Here is a 23,655-nt window from a genome sequence, read left to right as displayed (position 1 = left end):
TTGCAATATAAGGCGCGTGAAAGTCGATTCCGAGTTTTCGTCCCCCGCCCGCGTCACTTTTTGGAAACCAAAAAAACCCGCGTCAAATTTTCACAAATGCCAAAATATTTCATTATTTTCAAAGTATCAGTGTTTTCACCACTTTTCGCAATTGGAAACATATATTTTTGTTTGTAAAACATATAAATTCATAACTTGGAAGCAAAACCAGGCTCTTTTCTAACTTTTCTAGTCCCTACCCATATAAAAACCTGTTTATAAATAACATGTATGAGTGTGGCTTTAAATCAACACGCATTTTAGGTCAATAATGAAATCTGATGAAAAAATGAAAAATGAAAAATGAAAAAGTCACCTCACCAACCCGGGAAAAAAAAGGGACGATAAACTCGGAATTGACTTTCATGGGCCTAACCATTTTTTTTAGAAAACAAATAAAAATAGACGGTATTTCAGAGCCACTTCTCTAGTACAATGTAAGTGCTCTCTGTAATTTTTGAAAGTCACAACTGAGTTTTAAAGCACTTCTTTTTTCAGGGGCGTAAACTATATCTTATATATTGGGCGGGAAATGGCCATCGCGTCGCGCTCAAACAATGCAGGCAGTGGTCAGTTACTTTCATTTCATCATCTTCGCAAGTAGATTTTAGTAAGATACGTAATACTTTGGGTTTTTTTTTAAAGGCTGTGCACGATAAACATGATTTTTTTTTACTTTACCCTAGTTGTTAATTCGAACTTTTCAAACCTGAAATTAAATTATGCACTTTTCAGAATTGTCATTTTTTGGCAAAATTTTCATGTATGGGAATTCCCTATATTTTCTTTAAAATTTGTTTGCCTTCTGTAGGAGTGTACATACCATTCATTTCTTGAATAGCCCAATTCACTTGATACCCACACGTTCAGTGTGAGACTCACAATTTGGACACTTTCCTTTCTCTCATGTCTAGAACAGTAAAATCTCACACCGAGGTAAAATAAATCTCACGCCAAGGTAGCAAAATCTTACGCATCCCCCACCCCACCCCACCCCACTTTTTAGATTCTTGAGCGCCCTGGCTCAAATAATCATGGGTCAAAAATGAATAATTGCACTTTGGCAAACAATAATTCTGTCCCGGTACGCCACTGTTCAACAGTAGGCCTATCATCTCATGCCAAGCAATCCAAAAAAGTTGACAGCCCTGGTTGTTGCCATGACATGTTTGTAGGCTAGGTACCTGTTACTCAAGTCAAAATTGACTGATTATAACATCTTTATGTCAAAATCAATTACCGGTACCATAACCACCCAATCATCATATACAAATGAAGTGCAATATGCCTAAATTGGCTATTCCAGTTGAATTCATACACCCCCATGTAAGACATGACTTTAATCTCCCACACAGGGAGTCCAGATCTCAAATGGAGTCACCCATTCAGGTAACCTCATTTGAAATTCACTGTATACATATACGATCAGGTCTGAAATGTCTTCCATAGGAGCTGAACTCGGGAACCGAAATAACCCAATGAACCTGCCGTTCTAAACACCTCAAAATAAGACCACTGATTGGGTGGTAAATACATTGTAACTTTTCACAATTGATTAGGCTAAACAAAAATGTTTATGTGTTTCCAGTAACAGTAAGTTCTCCAATAAGTTCTTCAATGTTTATGTGTCTCCAATGAACATTAGGCTAGATTATAAATACATGTATTTAATGAATTCTGGGAACCCCAACCCGAATCTAGTATGGGGCACTAGTTAACAAAACTGCTCCATTGACACTGCACAATGTACATAATTTCGATCAACAGTCTGGGCATGCGCACTTTGAAATTAGCATAGCTAATGTTGAGCTTCGCCCACATGCAGAATGGCGCACGCAATATGTTTTACCATTGAATTTATATCATCCACAACAACATCCATGCATGTCAATTGTGCTGTATTACTTAATGGCAGTGCTGTCAGCTGAAATGAATTCGGCACCAAAAATAAAATCTGACTCTCAACTGGTATAGTACACTAAAACTATACCTGATTGCTGAAAAAACCTATTTAAAAATCGACAGTTAAAAATTTTGTGATCCCAAGTTCAGAGCTGAAAACTGACTCAACATAGCAATGAAAAATTTGTTATAACTTGCAAGGGTAAAAAGTATTCTATTCACTAAATGTAGGGCTGGGCTCAAATGTACAAGAAAATATGACACCGGAAGGGTGTCCCCATCAGTTTGCAATGACAAGTCAATGTTTGCCAATCAGGAGATCGATTGGTTTACCCAGCGCTAGATTTTCTTTAAATTGATGAAGTCATGTTTACGATCTGCCTAATTTGGGTAGCGATCTACCTATTTAATTTGGATACAATCCGATAATTTAATGTTCGTAAAATTCAGTACACAGTTTTCTATTAGTGTGGGGCAATGTTATACATAACATATAAAAATCAGACAACACCCCTTTAAAGCTAAGTCATCGCACATTCAATTTTTCTTACCAGGTTCATGTCAGCTGAAACAGCAAATTAATTTTTATTTCCATTTTTTTAAATAGATTTTTGCCATAAAATCATGAAAATTTCCTTGATTCGATACTCCCATTGTTTTAGGTACCGGTACTGGTATTGATTTGATAAATATTGTTTTCCTAAGCCATAAATGTGTGCCAAAAATCCCCCCACCTCGGTTTGCCAAAATTGTCCCCCCCCCTTTGACTTGCCAAATATTTCTCCCCATTTTACCCTCCACCAGGGCTCATAATTATTATTGCACAGCCCCCCCCCCCCAGTGTGATGGACTAGTAGTGATGTACTCTCTGTCTATAGTCGTGTTCACACAGTCAGATTCAAGTGAGTTATTACCGGTAATAAGCGACTTACAATGTATAACCGGTATTAGTGACTTATCACCGGTATTAAAAGGGCATTTCGTGATCCACAGCCTCATCCCCCACTTTTCCCAAAAAAAGTTGAGATTTTTATACCCTTGGGAACCTCTGGCTACATACCAAATATTTCTTGCAGATTAATTTGTTTAGCAAAAATATCGCCAAATTTTAATTTTGTTCTGGTATACCAGAACGAAATTACAACAGTGGCCTATGGATGGAGCAGTGTAATACACATAATCATGCATAACTCGCAAACGCAAAATCACAATCAACTGAAATTTTGGGAATAAGCTTTTTTCGTGGATATCTACTGAAAAATGTCATAAAAAGAGGATGCTACATTGTAGGATCACAAAATACTCCTTTAAGTGATTTAAATCCGACTGTGTTTTAAATGATCTTCCCGTAGGAATTCGACAACAACCCATATTATACAATGTTATAGGAGAGCTAGGGTTAATGGCTCGCACTACCCCCATCCCCGGTCTACGCCAAGCTGGCCCAAGTAGGCCAATTTCGACAAACTTTTACGTCTTTTAGGAAATGCCATTTCGTAAGACGGAGTACCTTTAGAATACCCTACCACATTGACGGCGCCATGAAACTGCACCTTTTTTTTTTGTAAAACTACACCGACGTCGGTAAATTACTTAATAAAGGGATATATTTAAATTAAGTTAGAGGTATATGAGTCAGGTTTTTAATAAAGTATGTCGGCGTTTGACTTAATGAAGTTTGCATTCATCAAGGTAATAAGTGTTAAGTACGATTGAATTATTGTGGTTACTTCTAGATAGTAGTAATGTCATTTGAATTTAATTTAAGCATAATGAAATAACTATATTGCATTATATAATGGCTTAGAAGTATTAATTATGCGTAATACTAGTAATAGATTTTAATGTACTCAAGTAATAATGATGACCGCATCAAAAGATGATGTTAATAAGCATGATATAATTATAATTAGTGCGACGTATAAGAGGTTGATTGTAATTGGTTATGAATGATTATATAATTCTAATTATTATGATGGATTAGAGGGCGATGGTAGTTAATTAATAATTATGACCTAATAATAATGAGTGTGAGCGATAAGAGGGTTGTTGTAAGTAGTTAACAATGATTGTTAATAGTGATTAAAGTTATATTGATAAGAGGAATGTTAATTGTTAATGAGTGGTTTGATTAAGAATGAGTAGCATTTATTTCATGGAGTAAATATGTTAAGTATCATATATTGAATAATGATGTGATGGTGAATGAAAGTGTCGTTGTTGCTGTGCTACAGCGACGCCGCAAAGGTATCGCTGTTGCCGTGCTACAGCGACGGCGCAAAGCTGCCAGCGGTAAGGTAGACCTATTTCCGTAAGGCTACACCGACGGTGTAAAGGTGCACCTTATGTAGGCCTAATTGTTAAAGTTGTCATATTAGCAAATGAGTGTGGTGGAGGAAGGTATCGTTGTTGCCGTGCTACAGCGGCGGCGCAAAAGCTAGGCCTTTTACAGGACTACACAGGCGGCGCGAAGGTATCGCTGTTGCCGTGCTACAGCGACAGCGTGAAGCTATACCTTTTCAATGGGCTACACCGACGGCGCGAAGGTGTCGTTGTTGCCGTGCTACAGCGACGGCGCGCCGCGGCGCAAAGCTAGACTTTTCGAGGTGCTAAATCAAGGGCGCGAAGGTATACCTATTTTCGTATGCTAACACCGGCGGCACTGAGGTATACCTTATTTGGTCATGTCACCAAATGAATGTAGGGGAGGTAGGTATCGCTGTTGCCGTGCTACAGCGACGGCGCGAAGCTAGACATTTTTGAGGGGATAAACCGACGGCGCGAAAGTATACCTATTTCCGTATGGTAACACCGACGGCACTGAGGTATACCTTATTATTATTTTATGAATGTAGGGGAGGTAGGTATCGCTGTTGCCGTGCTACAGCGACGGCGCGAAGCTATACTTTTTTTACTGGGCTACACCGACGGCGCGAAGGTATCGCTGTTGCCGTGCTACAGCGACGGCAATGCCAAGCTATATCTTTTACTGGGCTACACCGACGGCGTGAAGGTGTCGTTGTTGCCATGCTACAGCGACGGCGTGAAGCTAGACATTTTGAGGGGCTAAACCGACGGCGCGAAAATATACCTATATCCGTATGGTAACACCGGCGGCACTGAGGTATACCTTCGCGCCGTCGGTTGAGCTGCATGTCACCAAATGAATGTAGGGGAGGTAGGTATCGTTGTTGCCGTGCTACAGCGACGGCGCGCCGCGGCGCAAAGCTAGACTTTTCGAGGTGCTAAATCAAGGGCGCGAGGTATACCTATTTTCGTATGCTAACACCGGCGGCACTGAGGTATACCTTATTTGGTCATGTCACCAAATGAATGTAGGGGAGGTAGGTATCGCTGTTGCCGTGCTACAGCGACGGCGGGAAGCTATATCTTTTTACTGGGCTACACCGACGGCGCGAAGGTGTCGTTGTTGCCATGCTACAGCGACGGCGCCGAAGCTAGACATTTTGAGGGCTAAACCGACGGCGCGAAAGTATACCTATTTCCGTATGGTAACACCGGCGGCACTGAGGTATACCTTATTATTATTTTATGAATGTAAGGGAGGTAGGTATCGCTGTTGCCGTGCTACAGCGACGGTAGCCGGCTATACTTTTTTACTGGGCTACACCGACGGTAGCGAAGGTATCGCTGTTGCCGTGCTACAGCGACGGCGCGAAGCTGTATCTTTTACTGGGCTACACCGACGGCGTGAAGGTGTCGTTGTTGCCATGCTACAGCGACGGCGTGAAGCTAGACATTTTTGAGGGGCTAAACCGACGGCGCGAAAGTATACCTATATCCGTATGGTAACACCGACGGCACTGAGGTATACCTTATTTGGTCATGTCACTGGTTGGGGCATTTTATGAACGACGTATACACTGGTTTATGTGATTTCATAATTTCCAGATATTATAAATACAAACAGGACCGTGACCACTGAAAAGTGGTTTAAGAAGAAACAGAACTTTTGCACCTGGTTATCACTGGTTGGGGCCTTTTATGAACGACGTATACACTGGTTTATGTGATTTCATACTTTGCAGTTTTTTATAAATAAAATCAGGACCGTGACCACTGAAAAGTTAATTAAGAAGAAAATGGTCATACAGTCCCGACTAATAAAGTCATTTCTTTTACAAGTTCAACAAAACAATTGTGAATGAAACAGAACTGTTATCTTCCATCTTTATTCAGATTTGTATTGAACGTAAGAACGCGGTCAATGTAAAGTAAAGCTTGTGAGTGGTAGGGCGTTTATGAACGACGTAAAATCATGATAATTTTTATCATTTAGGCCTATACTTAGCAAGGTCTTTTAAAAAGAAGAAATTTGGTACAAAAATCATGGAAATCGGTAGTAGGGTTGTTGAGAAATTGTCGTTCAAAGTTCACACGGCGATGTCACTGTAGCCCTGCAACAACGATAACCTTCCTCATAGGCATCGCATTAATGGGTGAATATTTGTAAAGTTTGTTTGTTTGTTAATTAATTCATTAATTATCAAACGGCGATGTCGCTGTAGCACTGCAACAACGATAACCTTCCCATGGGCATAACATTAATGACTGAATATTGATAAAAGTTAATTGTTTAAGAATGTTAATTAATTGATTAATTATCAAACGGCGAAGTCGCTGTAGCCCTGCAACAACGGTAACCTTCCTCATGTGCATCATAATTTACATATTATACGGTAATTAATGACTGAGTATTGTTAAAAGTTAATGTTATCTCTTCTTAGATAATTAATGAATGGAAACCGATCATTATGCATGATTCCTGGCTGATTATGGGAAGCAAAGCAATAATTATGAATATTAATTAAATTTAAAATTTACTAATGTTCCTCTTCTTCATTGTATAGTGGCATTATTAATTAAATTACTACAATGTTGTTTTGAATCTCTCTCGTTTGTTTATTTAATTTGCTGAATTAAGTGATTTATTCATTGCACTGAGTTAATCCATACATCATTCAATGTAATCCTATCATCGAGTTTCGCGCCGTCGGTGTAGCAGGGCTAAAACTAGGGTAGCTTCGGCGACGGCCAAATGTGGTAGGGTATAGTAAAGCTTAGCCCGTAAGACTTGCATCTTGACAATCCTTTTTGGACGGTACAATATTTGCTCTAGCCTTTTGGGTAACGAGAAAGGTTTAACTGATTCCAGTCTCTAACACCACTAAGCATGCTAATTGGCACGATGTGAACACGGCTTTACTTTTATGTCTGATACTTTTAAGTTTGGACAGTGACAACACTGAAGGCGTGTATAAATGTATCAATGTAATAGTGCAAGTCCAATTAAGATGGGCATGAACGGCATAATATTGCAATACACTAGTTTGTGAATAAGCTTACATGTATACATGTATCGTATCATCATCATGTGAAGTACTGAACCACCACCCACCTGTTGTTGTGCACACGTACTCGCACACACAGAACTTCCAAATCCAATTCCTTCTGATTGGATTGTCAACAACTTCCTTGACGGAAACAATTCGCTGTATAATCCAACTACCAATCGCTAATCATCCCCATCTGTAAGACAGATAATTCTTTGTATCTTTAATTCACACTTTAAAGATTAAATTGCTACCGTGTTACGCCTAGTTTAGCAGGTGGGAGCAGCCATTTATTGCCAACAACAATTCAATGATTCTATAAATAAATTGACGATCATCCCAATGTTGATGTACAAAAAGAACAAACCATCTAATAATTTAGGGGTGTCAATCTGTAATAATGTTCTTGTTATTTGTCTTGGCAGCTGGCTGGCAATAAATAACACAATTTTATCTTATTTCTAATTGATATATTTATATTCATGCTGATGATATTATTTTTCTGACAGTAAAATGGAAATTGAAACTAAAATTAGAGCATTATGAATTTAGTTACCCCTATTAAATAGTTGACGAGTCTAGATGGTTGTAGCCGACACAACAACTCCCTATCCCTGTTTATGTCCCGGGGTTTATGTTTTACTGCAGTGAGAGTAGGCACAGAATGATGATGTGGATGATGACGGGACTGATAATGTTTACCAGCAATAAGCTTATAATCGGATTTCCCGGATTACCAACTCAAGATCAGACGTCACACATCAGTGCATCTGTGGACAAACCTACAACAAGATCATGTTATGTTTGCATTGCATGCACTGAATGCATTGTCCACCCAGAGAAGATGAGAAGATACTTGAAGCTTCTCAGTATCAGATGATCTTTGCACTACAGCCCGACTGCAGCAGGTTTATAGTGTCTGAGTGATTGGGACTTGTTTGGAAAGGAGGTGCAGGGCTGGAACTACATGCTTTACTCCTAAAGGTTACACTTACTGAAATCATGGAACTTGGACGGTACGAGAAATCGAGAATCGGATCAGACAGCGCTTGGCAGATCCGCTCAGGAATTTGGGAAAGGGGGGCACACTTGAGGTTTTCCCGGGGTATGTTCCCCCCTGCAAGTTTGAGGCGGTGAGTCTTTGGGAGCTGACGACATACAATTTACTGGTAAAAGGGTGTCTTTTGGGGCTGCGAACAAGTAAAATGGGGGCGTTTGGAGCTGCGAACAGTCAAAATCAAGGGTATTTCTTGGCTTTCTGGGTTGAAAATTGCCTGAAAAAAACAGAAATATGAGGAATGAGCAATTTGGGGGTCTCTTAGAGCTGAAATTATCAAAATCAAGGATTTTTCAGAGCTCTATTTTGGTCAAATATAGGGGGTCTTGTGGAGCTGCAAAATCCAAAAAGGGGGGTCTTTCCGTGGGAACATACCCGTATGGCCGTATGGTCATTTGTGTTGGAATTGTTTTTAAACTTGTATTAAGGCCAATGTTGACCATTTATACAAAGAAGTGTCACAACTGGTGTCCAAAAGAGAAGCCAAAACAGATCAATAGTATACGTGGGGGAAGGGGTGTCTGAGGGGTATGCGTCACCCTGAGTATTTGGAAAAATAGAGAGGCCCAATTGAAGCTATTTCATGGATCATTTTATTTATAATTGCTACAAACAATCAGTGTAGAGATAAGCAGAATTAGCAGAAAGGGCTTTTTTTTTAATACGCAGGGGGTGTCTGAGGGGGATGTCCCCCCTGAGAAGCTATAAAATTTTGCAAAATGAAGGCCCAATTGAAGCCATTTGGTGGACGATTTTGACACTGTTATTGTATACAATTTTAGTTTAAGTTAGGAAATGTGTGAAAATGAAGGCCTAACTGAAACCATTTGTGGACCATTATTTACTATTCTATGATGATTGATTTGTTAAAACACGTCACGTGAGAGCCCATTATTCTGCAATAATGGGTCAAGCGCCTAACACATTCTACACACAGCATTACGCTTGGTTACGTGTGCAATATTTCTGCGATACGCGCTGTCACTTACGCGTACGCGCTAACTAAAAATATTTGTGCCAAAAAAATTGATATTTTCTCTTTAAATCACACTATTTTCTAATAGAATAGAAATAAAGGGTGCAGCATTATCCTTTACACACAAATAATGAGTCCATAGGCGTAGATCCCGGGGGGATTTATCCCCCCCTAATATTTTGCCAGGGGATGCTCCATACAATCATCCCCCCCCAATGTTGACGCCTGAATATAGGTTTCTGACCAAATTAACCTCATATTTGCCCATTTTAGCCCCAATAGTGCAAATTTTCGCACGCTTCTCGCGCATTTATTCCACTTTTGCACCATATTTCATCAGTTTAGCTTCAAAATAGCAAAAATTTTTGCGCGCATTTGTAACATAAACTTATTTTGTCACCAAAAGGTGCTGGATTCACTATACTTCAAGAATTTTTTTCCAACTCCATCCCCCCCAATGTAAAAAAGAAATCTACGCCACTGGTGTTCTCGGCAGTAAAAACGTTTAAATAATGGGTTCGGCTGTGCCTCACCCATTATTTACATTTTTACTGCCTCAGACACATTATTTGCATGTAAAGGATAATGCATTACACTTTATTTCTAAATTACTGCAGGCCTATATTATTAAGCTATAAAACTTCAACTTGTGTCCAATACAGAGGCGAAAATGGCCAGTTGTTTATCCATACGCAAGAGGGTGCCCCCCCCCCCCAAGATGTTAGGAAATTTTGTCAAATGAAGGTAAAATTGAAGCCATTTGGTGCATACTGCATCACTCTAGTTTTACACAAAAAAGGGCCCAAACTCAATTTGCAAAATGTTCAATGTTACACTGGTCCACTGATGACACTTGTTAAGGCTTGAGACTCGCAATTTAAAAAGCATGCCTGGATTGATGTTGAAGTCAGCATTGAGTCCATCTTAATCCTGTCTTTGGTGACAAAATGTGACGGGCCTGCATATCGGCGGGACAACAGTAACTTTCACATGCTTTTGGGTGGAAGACCCGCCTTCAAGCAATGGTGCTCAAGTGGTACCCGGGAGTGGTACTCAAGGAGGAGGGGGCTTATCCCTCAGAATCTCACATTTGAAAAAAAGAAAAAAGGCCACCTCATTTTTTGTTGGACAAGATTGAAAACAACTAAACACTGCTAATTTCCGGGTGGGGGAATTCAGTTATGAAAGTGACATGTATGTACATTGTACAGTTGCAACTCTCAACTTAGGGGGTCTTTTGGAGGCAGTTTCTAACAAACTTATGAGTCTTTCAAAGACAGATCAAACAAATATCAAAATTGAGTAGCATTTAGCTCTGCAATACCGGCTATGGGCAACGCTACCAAGAACTCAAGGAAAAAGAACTATTTCTTGTTCTTTTATACTTACTGTTTACAGTGGCGGCACCAGGAATTTTTTCGGGGGGAGGGGGAAAAGTGAATTTCAGGGGGGCAAAATTGGTGCAAAAAGTGGAAATTTACGTAATTTTGGGGGTTTTGCCTCAAAATTGGGGGGGGGCAAGAAAAATATTTGGGGTCAAATGCCCCTTGCCCCCCGTAGTGCCTCCACTGACGGTTTAAATATGCACACATTCAGTGAACACCCAATGCATGCAGACCATTACACAGGGAGGTGCAGCCGTACCCCATCCCCCAAATTTGCGAATTATAAAAAAGTCACAAAAACCACAATCACACATTTTGGGAAGAAAGTCCATTTTTCACAAAATTGCCTCCCCCCTTGGAAAAAGACAAGATCTTTACAAGATCAGCACCAAAAAATCATGCATATGGGCCTGACCCCCGGGCCTGACCCAATGTGTATCACCGGCGTGTCCAGGATCTTTTCCTGCGGGGGGCTCAGCCCCTTTTTCAGATTTATGTGGGGGGCTTGATGGCTATAATCGCCAAAAAACGGCTGATTATACATGATTTTTAACAAAGTGCGGGGGGCTTCAGCACCCAAAGCACCCCCCCTGGACACGCCACTGTGTATCACCATTTTTTCTCACACTGTGCATGCTGATATAGGCCTACCAGTAAAATTGGGTTGAAATAATAATAGTCAATGGGCAGATTTTTCCTTTGCCTGCTCCCTGACAAAAAGTCCAGGCATGCCAGTGACCTCAACCAGCATTAGGATAGGGTTGTGTAATGCACACACGTATACCCTCCCATCCCACCCCACCCCAATGTGGATCCTATGTAGTTAACTGCACTAACTGTAACTGACAAAGTCACTATTGAAAGAGTGCATGACTTTTGTGGTAAGACTATGTAACCGCCAAACTGTGGACTTTAGTACACCTTTAAATGGGGGACATAATACCCATATGCATGGAGCATAGCACCCTCTGTAGTATGACCAGTCTTGGTGGTGCGCAAATAAATTCATTGACTTTAACTTTGGACTTGTCAAATGTAGTAGTATTTACATACCAGCAAAATGATGAGACTTTGCACTATTTATGGGTTTTAGTACATGAAGACCCCATCTGCAATAGCTGCCAGGTGTTATACTGTACAATATTCATATAGATCATTGCAGAAATTGTCAAATGTCTATAGGGCAGCTATTGCAGATAGGGCAATTTTTCACTAACCTCTCAATATAAGTTTGGAGATATTTTCTCAAAATATCCGAGAGCTATCAGAAGAACCACTGAACCCATTTGTACTCATGGTCTATGTTTTAATACATTTTTCATGCTGATTCCAAATATGGTCATGAAAGTGTACAATTCTGATATTTTTCAACTTTTAAAGAAAAATTAGAACATGTCATCTGCAGTCGACTCCATCAGTGTGAAGAGGGTTAAATGGCAAAATTTTACTCCAAGCACTATGGACCACAATGGCCTCATCCCAATGGCATAGTTCAATAACCTCAATTAAACACTCATAGTGCAAAATTTGACCTCAAGTTGCAGAGATGAGTTTTTGTACCCAAATTTTCTAAGGCCATTCAATGAATGTACAAAATATGTATTGGGGTTAAAGAACTGTGCTTTATAGATGTACAAGAATACAGGTCACTGAAGCCATTGTCCTTCTAATGCTATCAATTATTGCAAACTGGTTTATTTGTCATTTGGTCCAGTGATACTGACTATACACAGCACCATCAAACATGGAAAGGTTAGATATTATTGAAACTTTGGAGCCAAAAGAGTTATTTGTAATAATTGTAAACCTACGATAGCTACTGGAATGGACTTAAAATTTGTAAAAATCTTCACAGCACTATTAATTACATGGGTAATACTTGTTATCATTTGGTCAAGGATTTTGTCAACAGGATCAGCAAATATGGCAAGGTAATAGAATTTATCGTATCATATTTTAACCCCATGAGAACTACCTGCCGATTGGCCAAAATGAATATTGTGTCCAATTTTGAACCAATCAAGGAGGGTATTAATAAAATCATTTGCAAATTCAAGTTTGACCATTTAGTTTAAACCATAGTCATAATTGGCAATTGATATGAACATTTCAAGTTATCAACCTATCAGAAATGCTGTTAGATGACCAATAGTGTCCAGGGGGAGGGGGTTAAACAACATCGCCATTAAGAATACAACAAAGTCAGATCCCTGGTCAGATGGAGGAGGCCTTGCAGCTGAAGGTAATTGCCTGAATAGTGAATGTTGTTTCATAATGCTTGGCATGCTTGCCACAGGCTTCAACATACAGTTAAGTTTTGAGATATTTTCTCAAAATATCAAAAACTATCTTTAGAACCACTGAACCAATACTAGGTGTGTTTGTCCTCATTTTAATGCATTTTTCATGATGATTCCAAGGGCTGTTTTATATTAAAAATATCAATTTTCCTTAAATAATATTCATAGATCAGAACCATAAAAGCTAGAACCATAAAAACTAGAACCATAAAAGCTTGTTTTCTGAATTTATTAGTGTGTTAAAAACGTCCATTGTAAAATTGCTTGTAGTCATTATACCGTATCATAACAATTAAAAAATCTAAAATAACTTAATTGCTATATTTATGGGTGAATATCAATTAGAAATATACATGTTTTTAATATCCACTTACTTATAGTTTTGCTTTTGTAACAGTGGAGTGACCGCGGTCTTGCACTATGTGACCGACTGATGCTGATTCCAAATATGGTCATGACAAATTTACAGTTCTGAAATTTGTGAATACCTGCAGGGAGAGAGTTGATCAAATTTAGAAATAACAACGATTCACTAAGGCCTAAAAAGAATTGTTTTTTTCTTATTTTGTTGCAAAAAAAACCAATTTACAGATTTGTGTGTGTAAAAAAAAAAAATTAAACAAACAAATTGCAGACGACCAACCCTAATTTTTTTTATGTTGTGCATGCATTTAAGTTATTTTAACAGACTGGAGAATGCATCAGACTGCACTGTATTGTGTTTAATTCATCCAGGATTTGAAAAATATTCTAAAATTACAGCAGCCTTCAAGGCCAACCTACATTTACTGTTACTGTTAAATACCCAGAAGTGGGGGGATTTTACCGATTTTAAAGGCCAATAGCACCCTCTGCACTCCAGGGTCCTCATGAAAAATGTATGTTATGATGTAGGACCTATTATTATGAGCAATTATCAAGCTTTTTCTTGGAGGCCTCAGGTGACATAGCGGACCCAATATGCATCCCTGTGGAACACAATTCTAAACTTCTCATTCTATTTTTGTTTACAGAGTTCCTAACCCACCACCCAGTATGACTTTAACATTTGAAATAACACAGGAATGGGATGGCAGCCCAACAGGACATGATCCCATCATGATAACTCTCTCAAGGTCCGGCAATGCTGACTCAATCACCATGGAAGTTACTGCACCATTCTTCAATGATCCAGGGAATCCAGGAGGGGAACCAGGAAAACCATTTTGGGAACTTTGGGAATATGAAGGTTGGTGATGATATGACTTGGTTATAACAATTATGTTTGATTTGAGTACCAGTACAATTGTATCAAAGTCACACTGCTATCCAGGGTAATATTTCTACTAAACTACACCATGGCTTGGTCTATGTGAAAGTGACCTCAAGTGTTAATAAAATTCCCAAAATATCTGGCATATAGATAAACATCCAAATTGATAAATTTCTCCAGATTGGGCAGCTTTAGTTGAAAGTTATATCTTTCCTAAAACTGCAATTATCTTTTTGGATGAAACATTTCTGACATTTGTTCCAAAATATGATCCAAAATCCAAAATGGCTGCAGGTGTCAGGACATGTGTGCCTCCTAATGGTTGAAAAAATCCTAAATCTATAGTAGCATATTGTACAAATATATGACCAATTCATATTGTAACTTCCAAAAGTTTTGGACTTTGCTATGGTGGTAGTAACCAAAGCAAACAAAAAATAACCCATTTGTACAATCAAACTTTTCCAAAAAATCATATTCATCCATATAGTAGTCCCCAACAATAAGTAGCCCCCTACAATAACCCATTTGTATAGTCAAATTTGACACACACACAAAATGCTTGGCTCCACCACTGGGCACATGTACCTACCCTTTTGTACACAGACACCCCCCCCCCCACAGGGCCTATTTTATTAGTACCAGTATAACGGATGGTTCATTTTTAACTAAAAGGTCTTTTGCTTTGCAGTTAGCACTATTAGAGGAGCACGGTGGTGCAGTGGTCTAAGACTTCAACTCCTAATCGAGAGCTCGAGGTAGTGAGTTCGAATCCCTATGGCACCATCATTTATGTGCACTTAGGCAATGCTCTTCACCCCTATTGCCTCTCCCCACCCAGGTGTATAAATGGGTACCAGCCGTATTCAATGCCAGGAAGGTACAGAAGGTACTCGCTGTGGAGAGGGGGATCCCCCTCAGCAACCCCCCCCAGGCAACAGGAGGAATCTCGTCTAATCATGGTCTAATCGACTCTGGCCTGTGAACACTATTTCAGTTGTTTCTAATAAACTTAACATTGACCAGTTAAGTGAATATTAATTGAATAGATCAATTCATTTCCCATTTCATTCACACACAGGATCCTCATTAATCTAAGGATAATAAATGGGATATTCCAGTTGAAATCCATACACCCTTAATGGAAAACAAAACCTTAATCTCCCACAGAGGGGGGGGGGGGGAATTTCAAATGGGCTCAACTGAATGGGTGACTCCATTTGAAATCTACACTCCCTGTGTGGAAGATTAAGGTCATGTCTTCCATAGGGGGTGTATGGATGTCAAATGGAACAGCCCAATGCAAGTGACAACTATTTCATTTTATAATTGACATCTGTCCAGATTGATGGACATAACAGAATATTGGACTGAAGGCCTTCACACTACATGCATGTATGGCCCTACATATTTCTATGTAGTTTTTCTGAATTTATCTGGATATTAAGGTATTCCAGGTACAAGTATTTTTGTAAACAACAAGAGAAAAAAAATTCTTGAAAAAGAGCAACAAAAAAAAATGAGGATACCCATAGCCTATTCCCAGGACTGGCTCTCACATTGCAAATGTTTGGCAATTTTCAGAATTTGGACCCAGGTTACCTGTGTTACATCTTTGAATTATACTGTACTGTGTCTTTTAGTGAGGTAAAAAGTTAGAAAGGAGTATTTTTTTTTCCACTAAATAAAGTGGGTATTTTCTAACTGATAACAGATAATCTCTTCTTTTTTTTCAGTTGTAGAAGCATTCTTCTTGGGAGAAAATGACAAATATCTTGAGGTAGAATTTTGCCCGTAAGTGACTTTTTCAATAAATCTTTGTTTGAGGGGGTACTCAGTACAAATATAGCATACAGCAATGTGCTGTAAACATAGGAGGCCCGTTTTCAGTCATTTGGTTTATCAATGTCCCCTTTATTAAATGTGTTTTGGTGTTTTGGTGTATGCATGTGTTGTTTTTCAAAAGTTTTGTGAAATTACTCAAAACTGCACATATGTCTTAAATTTGACAGAAAATTTGACCCTTCAGAATTCTGAAGGGTCCTATTTTCATGGAAAATTGGTATATAGCAATGGGTCCACTTTTTCAGAGAAACCCTCTGGCGGCTGTCTGGGAAGGGTCTTCTGATATCAGGGCTAAATAAGACCAAGGCAGTGTGCATGTTAGATCATTCTTCCATAATTCCCCTTAGAGCGTAAGCGAGTATTTTCTGAAATCCAAATGTATGTGGGAATGGCCAAGAACCTGGTGCAAAGCAAGGACATAACAGGTATTGATTCCCCATCAACACCACTACTATACATGCATTATTGACAACACATGATTTGCTGTAGGGCAATGGCCTACTGCAAACATAAAGTGGTGGTAAACAGTGGCATAGGGGCATGGGGACCCCCCAATCGATTGCAAACTTTAAAATCCCATAGGAAAATTGCCAAAAACTGGCTTGTGCCCCCCCCCATCATGTGTCCACCCCATATTATGATCCACACTCGCCACTGGTGTTTTATTAACATATTGAGTAGTCCACATGTTTGAAGTGAAATTATAAACTTTGGGATGTCAAGATTTGCAGATATTTAACAGAAGAAAAATATTCCTTTAAAAAAGCAACTGGAATATCTAAACCTGGTATAATCATTCCTATTTCATTCCAAATGTTCAAATAAACAATCTGTTGACTTCAATTATTTGTTTTAATTTCAGGCATGGGCAACATATTGTGTTAATGTTGAATGTGGTGAATGGTGTCAGGAATACAATTAAGGTAAGTTACCCGGGTAAGTTACCCATGCAACCCACCGCCACCATAGGGAAGGCAAGGGTAACATCTTGTGTTAAGGGCTGCCTACCTACCCCACTCTCCTTCACCTATAAGAATAATAGTAAGCAGTTAATTTTGCAAACTTTTTCAGCATGTTGCTCAGTTTCGTATTTTATATTCAAATTGTATAATTGGGTCAGTTTTAAGAAGCCCAGCCCTATCCTCACCCAAATCAAGTTTTTTACTGTCAGCGAATTATGACTCTCTCCGACAGACCAAACTGCCATATAACTATTCAGGAGACAAGATAGACATATTAGTTAAGACATACTGAGCTGAAAATACCACTAGAATACCACCATATACATGTACACTAATTTAACCATCTCTTCCACAGACCAAGCTGCCATTAGAATTCAAAGCCAAGATCAATGCAGAAGACAAGACATGGCAAGGCGTAGCAGAGATACCACTAGAATATCTACCACCTAAAACAAGCCGCTTTAATGCATACGCTATACATGGCTCTGACAAGAAGAGACAGTATGAGGCGCTATTCCCAGCTCCATCGGGAGAACATGAAAATCCAGATTTGTAAGTTTCTTTGATGTATGTTTTTGAATAATTATGGTTGTGTGGCTTAGATACCTTTGGGGATAAGCCGCTTGTATGCTATTGTCATTCCTCGAGGAGGCCCTCACATGTGTAGCCAAAAACATCATCTACTTATGTGAAAATACCAACATGAACCCAAATAAATGGCATTCTTTGACTTGAAAGGGGACCATGTAACTTATCGCTGTCTATGTGTGGAAATTGGTGTGGAATGGCCAGGCCACAAAAACAAGTTTAATATGTGACACAATCTGGTCCATGGGGCCAAAGGAGGCATTATTGAAAATTGAGTTACTATAACTATTACCATATACAAACATTTGGCTATCATATACTGAAAACACCAAAGCTCTAACATACGTTCTAAGGTTATGAAGTTTTGTGATGTCTATTCTCTTGTGTGTTTTATTGTTTTTTTACTCCATTTTTTTCCTTTATCTCAATTTTAAATTTACCGCCTTTGGCCCCCATGGACCAGATTGTGTCACTATATTAAAGCCATATTATAACATTTTCATACAAAATAGATTGGCATTTCTTTGCCACAAAATGTTAGTTTTTACTGTCGGATATATCCCCTTTTATTTTTGAGCCGAACAACTACGGCAGAGCAAAGAAAATTGGAATTTACTACCAGCGCATATGTCGCAATACTTACCACTCCTTCGGTCATGTTATGGTACGGCCCTTTGTTGTGTAGATCACCGTCGCGCACGCCGTGTACGTACTGTGTGTTATGAACATCGTGTATGCGTTCGATTAATAATTCCATCGTAAAACGCTGATTCAGGCGTTTTATTCAAAATCTCGGATTTTGACAAAACTACAGCACCTAGAGTCTTGATTTTTTCAGGGTATATTGGTTTAATAAAGTACAATATAATCGTGTAAAAAAATTAATTTTAAAAAATCAGTGAGGGCGTCCTCCTCAGCAAATGTTATAATATGGCTTTAATATAAAACTTCCTAGCCTAAATGGTAACTTGCATGTTGATTGTACCATTAGCCTACCATTTGTAGCCAAGGAGCCTGAAACTTGGGACCCTAAATGGGCCATTCCATTTGAAATCCACACTACCCCTGTGGAAGATTTAGCAAAAGTCTTCCAAAGTGGGAGTATGGGTTTCAAATAGAATAGATAATTGGGTAACTTCCATTTGAAATACTCACTCCAGCTGTGAAAGATATAGGTAAAGCCATAATACAGGGGGAGTATGTGTTTGTTCAAAATGATTAACCCTGACCAATTAGTAATTTTTATACATTTGAAAAACTTACTCCCTCTATGGAAGATATTTCCAAAATCTTCACAGGGGTATAGTTAGGGGTACGGGAATGTTACCTTCCCAACCGGAACAGCCCATTTATGCAGTCCGCATAGACCATGATGTTGGGTGAAATCACTACTGTGATGTGCCCTGAGTAATTTGATTTAATTTAATTATCTAACTTTGTTTACAAGCTGAAAGTATGTGATGAGATGGGAAAGCCCCTTAATATGTTTGATGTCCAGATTGTACTCTTGCAAGGTTAAACTCCACCTCACCAGTCTTTGGTTTTTGTTCTTCATCCTGTTGATGAAGGTGAGGGATTGTGATCTGTGAAAACAAGCACAGGGTATACTGTGGTACCCAAATACACATCAAAATGTAGCAATGCTAATAGCAATGCTAGACACTCCTTCTCAATTGTGGAGTAATTTCTCTGGTGCTTGTTGAATTTCCTTGAAAAGTAACAAATGGGCTACCCTTTTCCCATAAATCCCCCAATAGGCTACATTTGTTCCAGTGGACATAGGTGTTCTAATTTCATTAGCAGCTAGGACATACAACGTCTTGAGCATAGTGGTTGCCAGTTTGCCACTGACTAAATATGATATTATGGTGAATAACAACACATCCTGGATAATAATATATATAACCTTTCAAAACTTAATGCTGAAAATAGAAAATGGAATTATTGCCAATTTATAATAAAGGACACAATTTAAACAGCAATGAAAATATCAAAAGTGGTAAATTTATAAATAAATAAAAGCAGGCCTGTTGTATAATCCAACTTGACTTATATATTCAGACTTAAAGAATTTACAAGACTTTACTTTGGTGATTGACTCAACTACAAGTCTGTTCTATGTGATACTACACATTTTTAACTCGAACTTGCAATTGCACAAATGCTTGATGGTTTAAGTGTGAAATAAGAAGCAACAGAATACTTCTTGCATTCAACAAAACAATAACATTGGCTATATCAATATAAAATATTTGTTTGTTTATTCTAATTTATACAGCCATAGATTACAGTACTTCAAGACAGTAGATTACAATGTTCTTCTACCGGACAACTACCAATCTAAACTATGGAGTGAAGTCGAGTAGACGACGGTGATGACCTATCAATCCAAACTGTGGAAGGACAAGATGATGGTGAATGGAGAGACAGGATTCCAAAGTGGTTTTAATTTGACTGCTTATTTGCCACCTTATGACATGGTAGCCTAATGACAGTCATGTATATGACCCAATTTTGAAGACTGGAAATAAGACGCAGAAGTAATCCGGAGGCACTACTTTGCCCTACATGAGTAACACACAAACGTGGTGGAGTCAACTCTTTAATGGTTGTACCTCATTGATGAAGACACAAAGAAAATAGGGGAAGACTCAACTTTTTACTTCTCATGAAACTTTTATTTCAAGAAAAGTTGAAACGATGAGTAAATATCACCATTATTGGGCTGTTTCATTTAAAATTCACATTCCCCCATGGAACATTTTGGAAATATCTTCCACAGGGGGAGTATAAATTTCAAATGGAATTAACATATTAGCAGCTCCATTTGAAACAACTGTTATTTGAAACTAACACTCCCTCAGGGGAAGATTCAAGTTGAATCTTTCTCAGAGGGCGTATGAAATTCAAATGGAGCTGCCTAATGTGCTCATTCCATTTGAAATTCATACTCCCCTGTGGCAGATACCGGGGGTCACTCGCATACCAAAGTGGTACGCATGCTCGTCCCCAAAAACATCGAAAAAGGGTTGATTTTTTGGCATTGTGGCGGGTCGACGTTTTTTTAGAAAAAGGGGGTGCTTTTCAGGTAAAGTTTTGACGTTTAGGGTATATTTTTCAACTTCAGTGGGTTTGTTTTAGAATTTACGCCATTTAGGGGTCAATTTTAGTTTCTTACGCCGAATTGCGCCATATTTTAGGGGTACGATTTACAGAGCCTTACGCCAATAAGGGGTGAAATTTTTCCACACTGATTACGCCATTTAGGGTCCATTTTTGAGGGGCTGGGACGAGCATGCATACCACTTTGTTATGTGAGTGATCCCCCCGGGGGCAGATATTTTCAAAATCTTCCACAGGGGTAGTGTGGATTTTAGATGGAATATCCTATTGTAAAACTATGTACATATTGTTCATTCTACATAGAGATACAAAGAGTAAGTACTATCAATTTACAGTAAAAATGTATTTTTGTACAGAGCCAATAAAAGTAAAAGTGTATACAAAAATCAGATTGTGCAACGTGTTGTTTCCAGTATCTAGTTAATATTTCATCACTATGTATCAACGATGTATGTTAAATGTTGGTATTTATACAGCGCCTTTCACATGTGTACATGTACCAAAGCGCTTTACATTTATTCCGCTGTCGTTAGAATATATCAGCTGCCATACAATGCCCAAGGCATGCTCATACCTTTGGGCGGCGCTCATGGACGATATTCATAACAGCTCCCTATTTCACCCCTGGGTAGAGAGAGGCAAGTAAGGTAAAGCACCTTGCCCAAGAGCACAACACGATGGCACCGCCGGGCTCGAAGTCGCAATCCACCGATTACAAGGCAGAGCCCGTACCGCTGCGCCAACGTGCCCCCAACGTGCATTATGCATCAACCCAATAGATGAATCCAATTTCGTGCATTCCTACACCTCAATGTCAGCCATAGCTGGGTCCCTGCTGAGTCTATTCCACCAGAAATGTGAAATGAGGCATCCTTGGCGGGAATTTTAAACTGCATTCCATCACCCGTGTTACATGTAGACAAAAGAATGATGAAAGTTTACAACACAATACAATATAACATTGATTTTTAAGTGGATTTAATCCACCCAATTGGGCAGTCACAACACCAGTTTGGTGCGCTGGGGACCCAGTAATGGCCGAATGAATTCTGACCATCGCTTGGCTCGTTGGATTCGTCTATATGTACTAATCACCTGGTAAGATAATAAGAAGTCACAGATCCCTAGTCCATACAAAATTAGTTATATTGTGAAACTTGTTGTTTCCAGTATAATAGTTAATATTCCATCACCATGTAGCAATAATGATGTATTCTGCATCAACCCAATGTAATCACCAAGTTAGATGATAAGTCACAGATCCCTAGTCCTGTAGTCCATACTAAATTTAAATGAGATTATTAGATTAGTTTAATAGATTGTGCATTTTGTTGTTTCCAGTGTAACCTTTTTCACCTTGATATGGCAGTGACGTCAGTGCATATTTCATTGAGCACAGCTTCAAATCGCTAGCGTTTGCTCAAAGCATTGGTGTAAACATGGACACGCTTAAAGATGCCGCATAGATGCGCGCGTGAAACATCTGCCTCAGAGCGTTGACATCACTAGTTCTGCCACCTCATGAAGAAAAATGGTATAGTTACTATTTCATCACCATGTATCAATGCATTATGACTTGGTTAGATGATTATAAGTTACAGACCCCTGGTCCCTATTAACAAAATTACATAATTATGAAGACACATGCATTTATGTGAATAACTGAAAAACACCCAGTCTTAGTTTGACCTAACTGAAACAAAAATGATTTAGCAATATTGTCATCTGGGCTAGCTTTTCATGAGGCAGATACCGCACACCCTCCCCCACCCCCAGCATCAATAGGGGATGGATTGGAAACCAATGACCATGCATCTACTCCCTGGTGCTGTTTGTGTACCTACAAGGTCACTCAAATATAAAAGTACTACACTACCGCCTCAATAAAAAAATTCAAAAAAGGGTAGGAGTTTGAGCATACCTCTGCGCCATCATTTAGGGGTCCAATTTTGGCTATATCATAATTTAGGGTTACATTTTCGTGTTACAAAGCATTTGGGTCAAGGAATTTTGTGATTAGTGACAATAATTTTTAAATTTTCACAAGAATGAGCTCTGGGTCCAAGACATTCCTATTGTTAAGTCTTTTTCACATCATTATTTTTAAAAAGTGATTATGCAATTTAGTGGTTACCCCGCATTTTGGGTATAAATGTTGGGCAAATTGAATGCCATCACGGGTCTATTTTGAATTTTAAAGGTTCACTAATGAGCATGGTGAGCACTTTTATATTAGAGTGACCCCTCCCCCCTCTGCTCAGATGTGCCTGCCCCAGTGTTGTAGCCAGGATTTGTCAAGGAAAGAGTGTGGTTAGGGGTAAGGGGTTGAGGTAAATTTCAGCCAAATTTGATAAAAATGGTTGAGAGCCTTAAAATCTAATACCAAACTGGCCAGCATTGAACCAGTGGGTCCATGGCAGGTGCCCCTTGGCTCACTGGCCGGTCTACTCTACCAACCTCCCAACACCTGTGCATTTGAAGCAGCATTGAGCATTTATAATACATTGGTATAGTATATGGTGTTACCCAAGTACATTGACCTCAAGGTACATTGGCCTAGTAAAAGTAATGATCAGACTTTGCACTGCCAGATTTATACTGAATTTACACGAGCCAAGCCAATATTGGTGTACACGTACACAAGTATACACATCACTGATGAAGCTGTTAATATCTTTACAGCACTATCAATTATTGCATACGTAATTTGTCATTTTGGTTCAGCGATACCGACTACACCGCCCGGCTACACAGCACCATCAAGCATGGACAGGTTAGCTACAGAAACTTTGTAACCATTTTGAATAGATCATAATAAATTACACTATAGCTCATGGACTTAAAATGTTTTAAAATCTTCATAGCACTATTA

The 23,655-nt window shown here is 39.0% G+C and overlaps 2 protein-coding genes across 4 annotated transcripts in view; one reads left to right on the top strand and one right to left on the bottom strand.

Moving 5' to 3' along the window:
- Nucleotides 1-7,615, bottom strand: part of LOC140160081 (uncharacterized) — a 143,761-nt gene extending 136,146 nt beyond the window's left edge. The window contains exon 1 of the mRNA XM_072183352.1: nucleotides 7,309-7,615. Within this exon, the coding sequence (XP_072039453.1) occupies nucleotides 7,309-7,310 (2 nt within the window). The 5' untranslated portion in view covers nucleotides 7,311-7,615. The remainder of the gene's footprint in view (nucleotides 1-7,308) is intronic.
- Nucleotides 1-20,643, top strand: part of LOC140161009 (UPF0462 protein C4orf33 homolog) — a 120,845-nt gene extending 100,202 nt beyond the window's left edge. The window contains exons 1-6 of one of the 3 annotated variants that reach the window (XM_072184386.1): nucleotides 7,935-8,092; nucleotides 14,027-14,241; nucleotides 16,002-16,059; nucleotides 16,973-17,033; nucleotides 17,428-17,624; nucleotides 19,939-20,642. In XM_072184386.1, the coding sequence (XP_072040487.1) occupies nucleotides 14,049-14,241; nucleotides 16,002-16,059; nucleotides 16,973-17,033; nucleotides 17,428-17,624; nucleotides 19,939-20,026 (597 nt within the window). In that variant the 5' untranslated portion in view covers nucleotides 7,935-8,092; nucleotides 14,027-14,048 and the 3' untranslated portion in view covers nucleotides 20,027-20,642. The other 2 variants (XM_072184385.1, XM_072184387.1) reach the window with 2 other exon arrangements.
- The last annotated feature ends 3,012 nt before the right edge of the window (nucleotides 20,644-23,655 follow it).

Source organism: Amphiura filiformis, chromosome 9 (genome assembly GCF_039555335.1).
Source record: "Amphiura filiformis chromosome 9, Afil_fr2py, whole genome shotgun sequence".
NCBI classification, from domain to species: domain Eukaryota; kingdom Metazoa; phylum Echinodermata; class Ophiuroidea; order Amphilepidida; family Amphiuridae; genus Amphiura; species Amphiura filiformis.
This window is presented reverse-complemented; position numbering and strand designations above follow the sequence as displayed.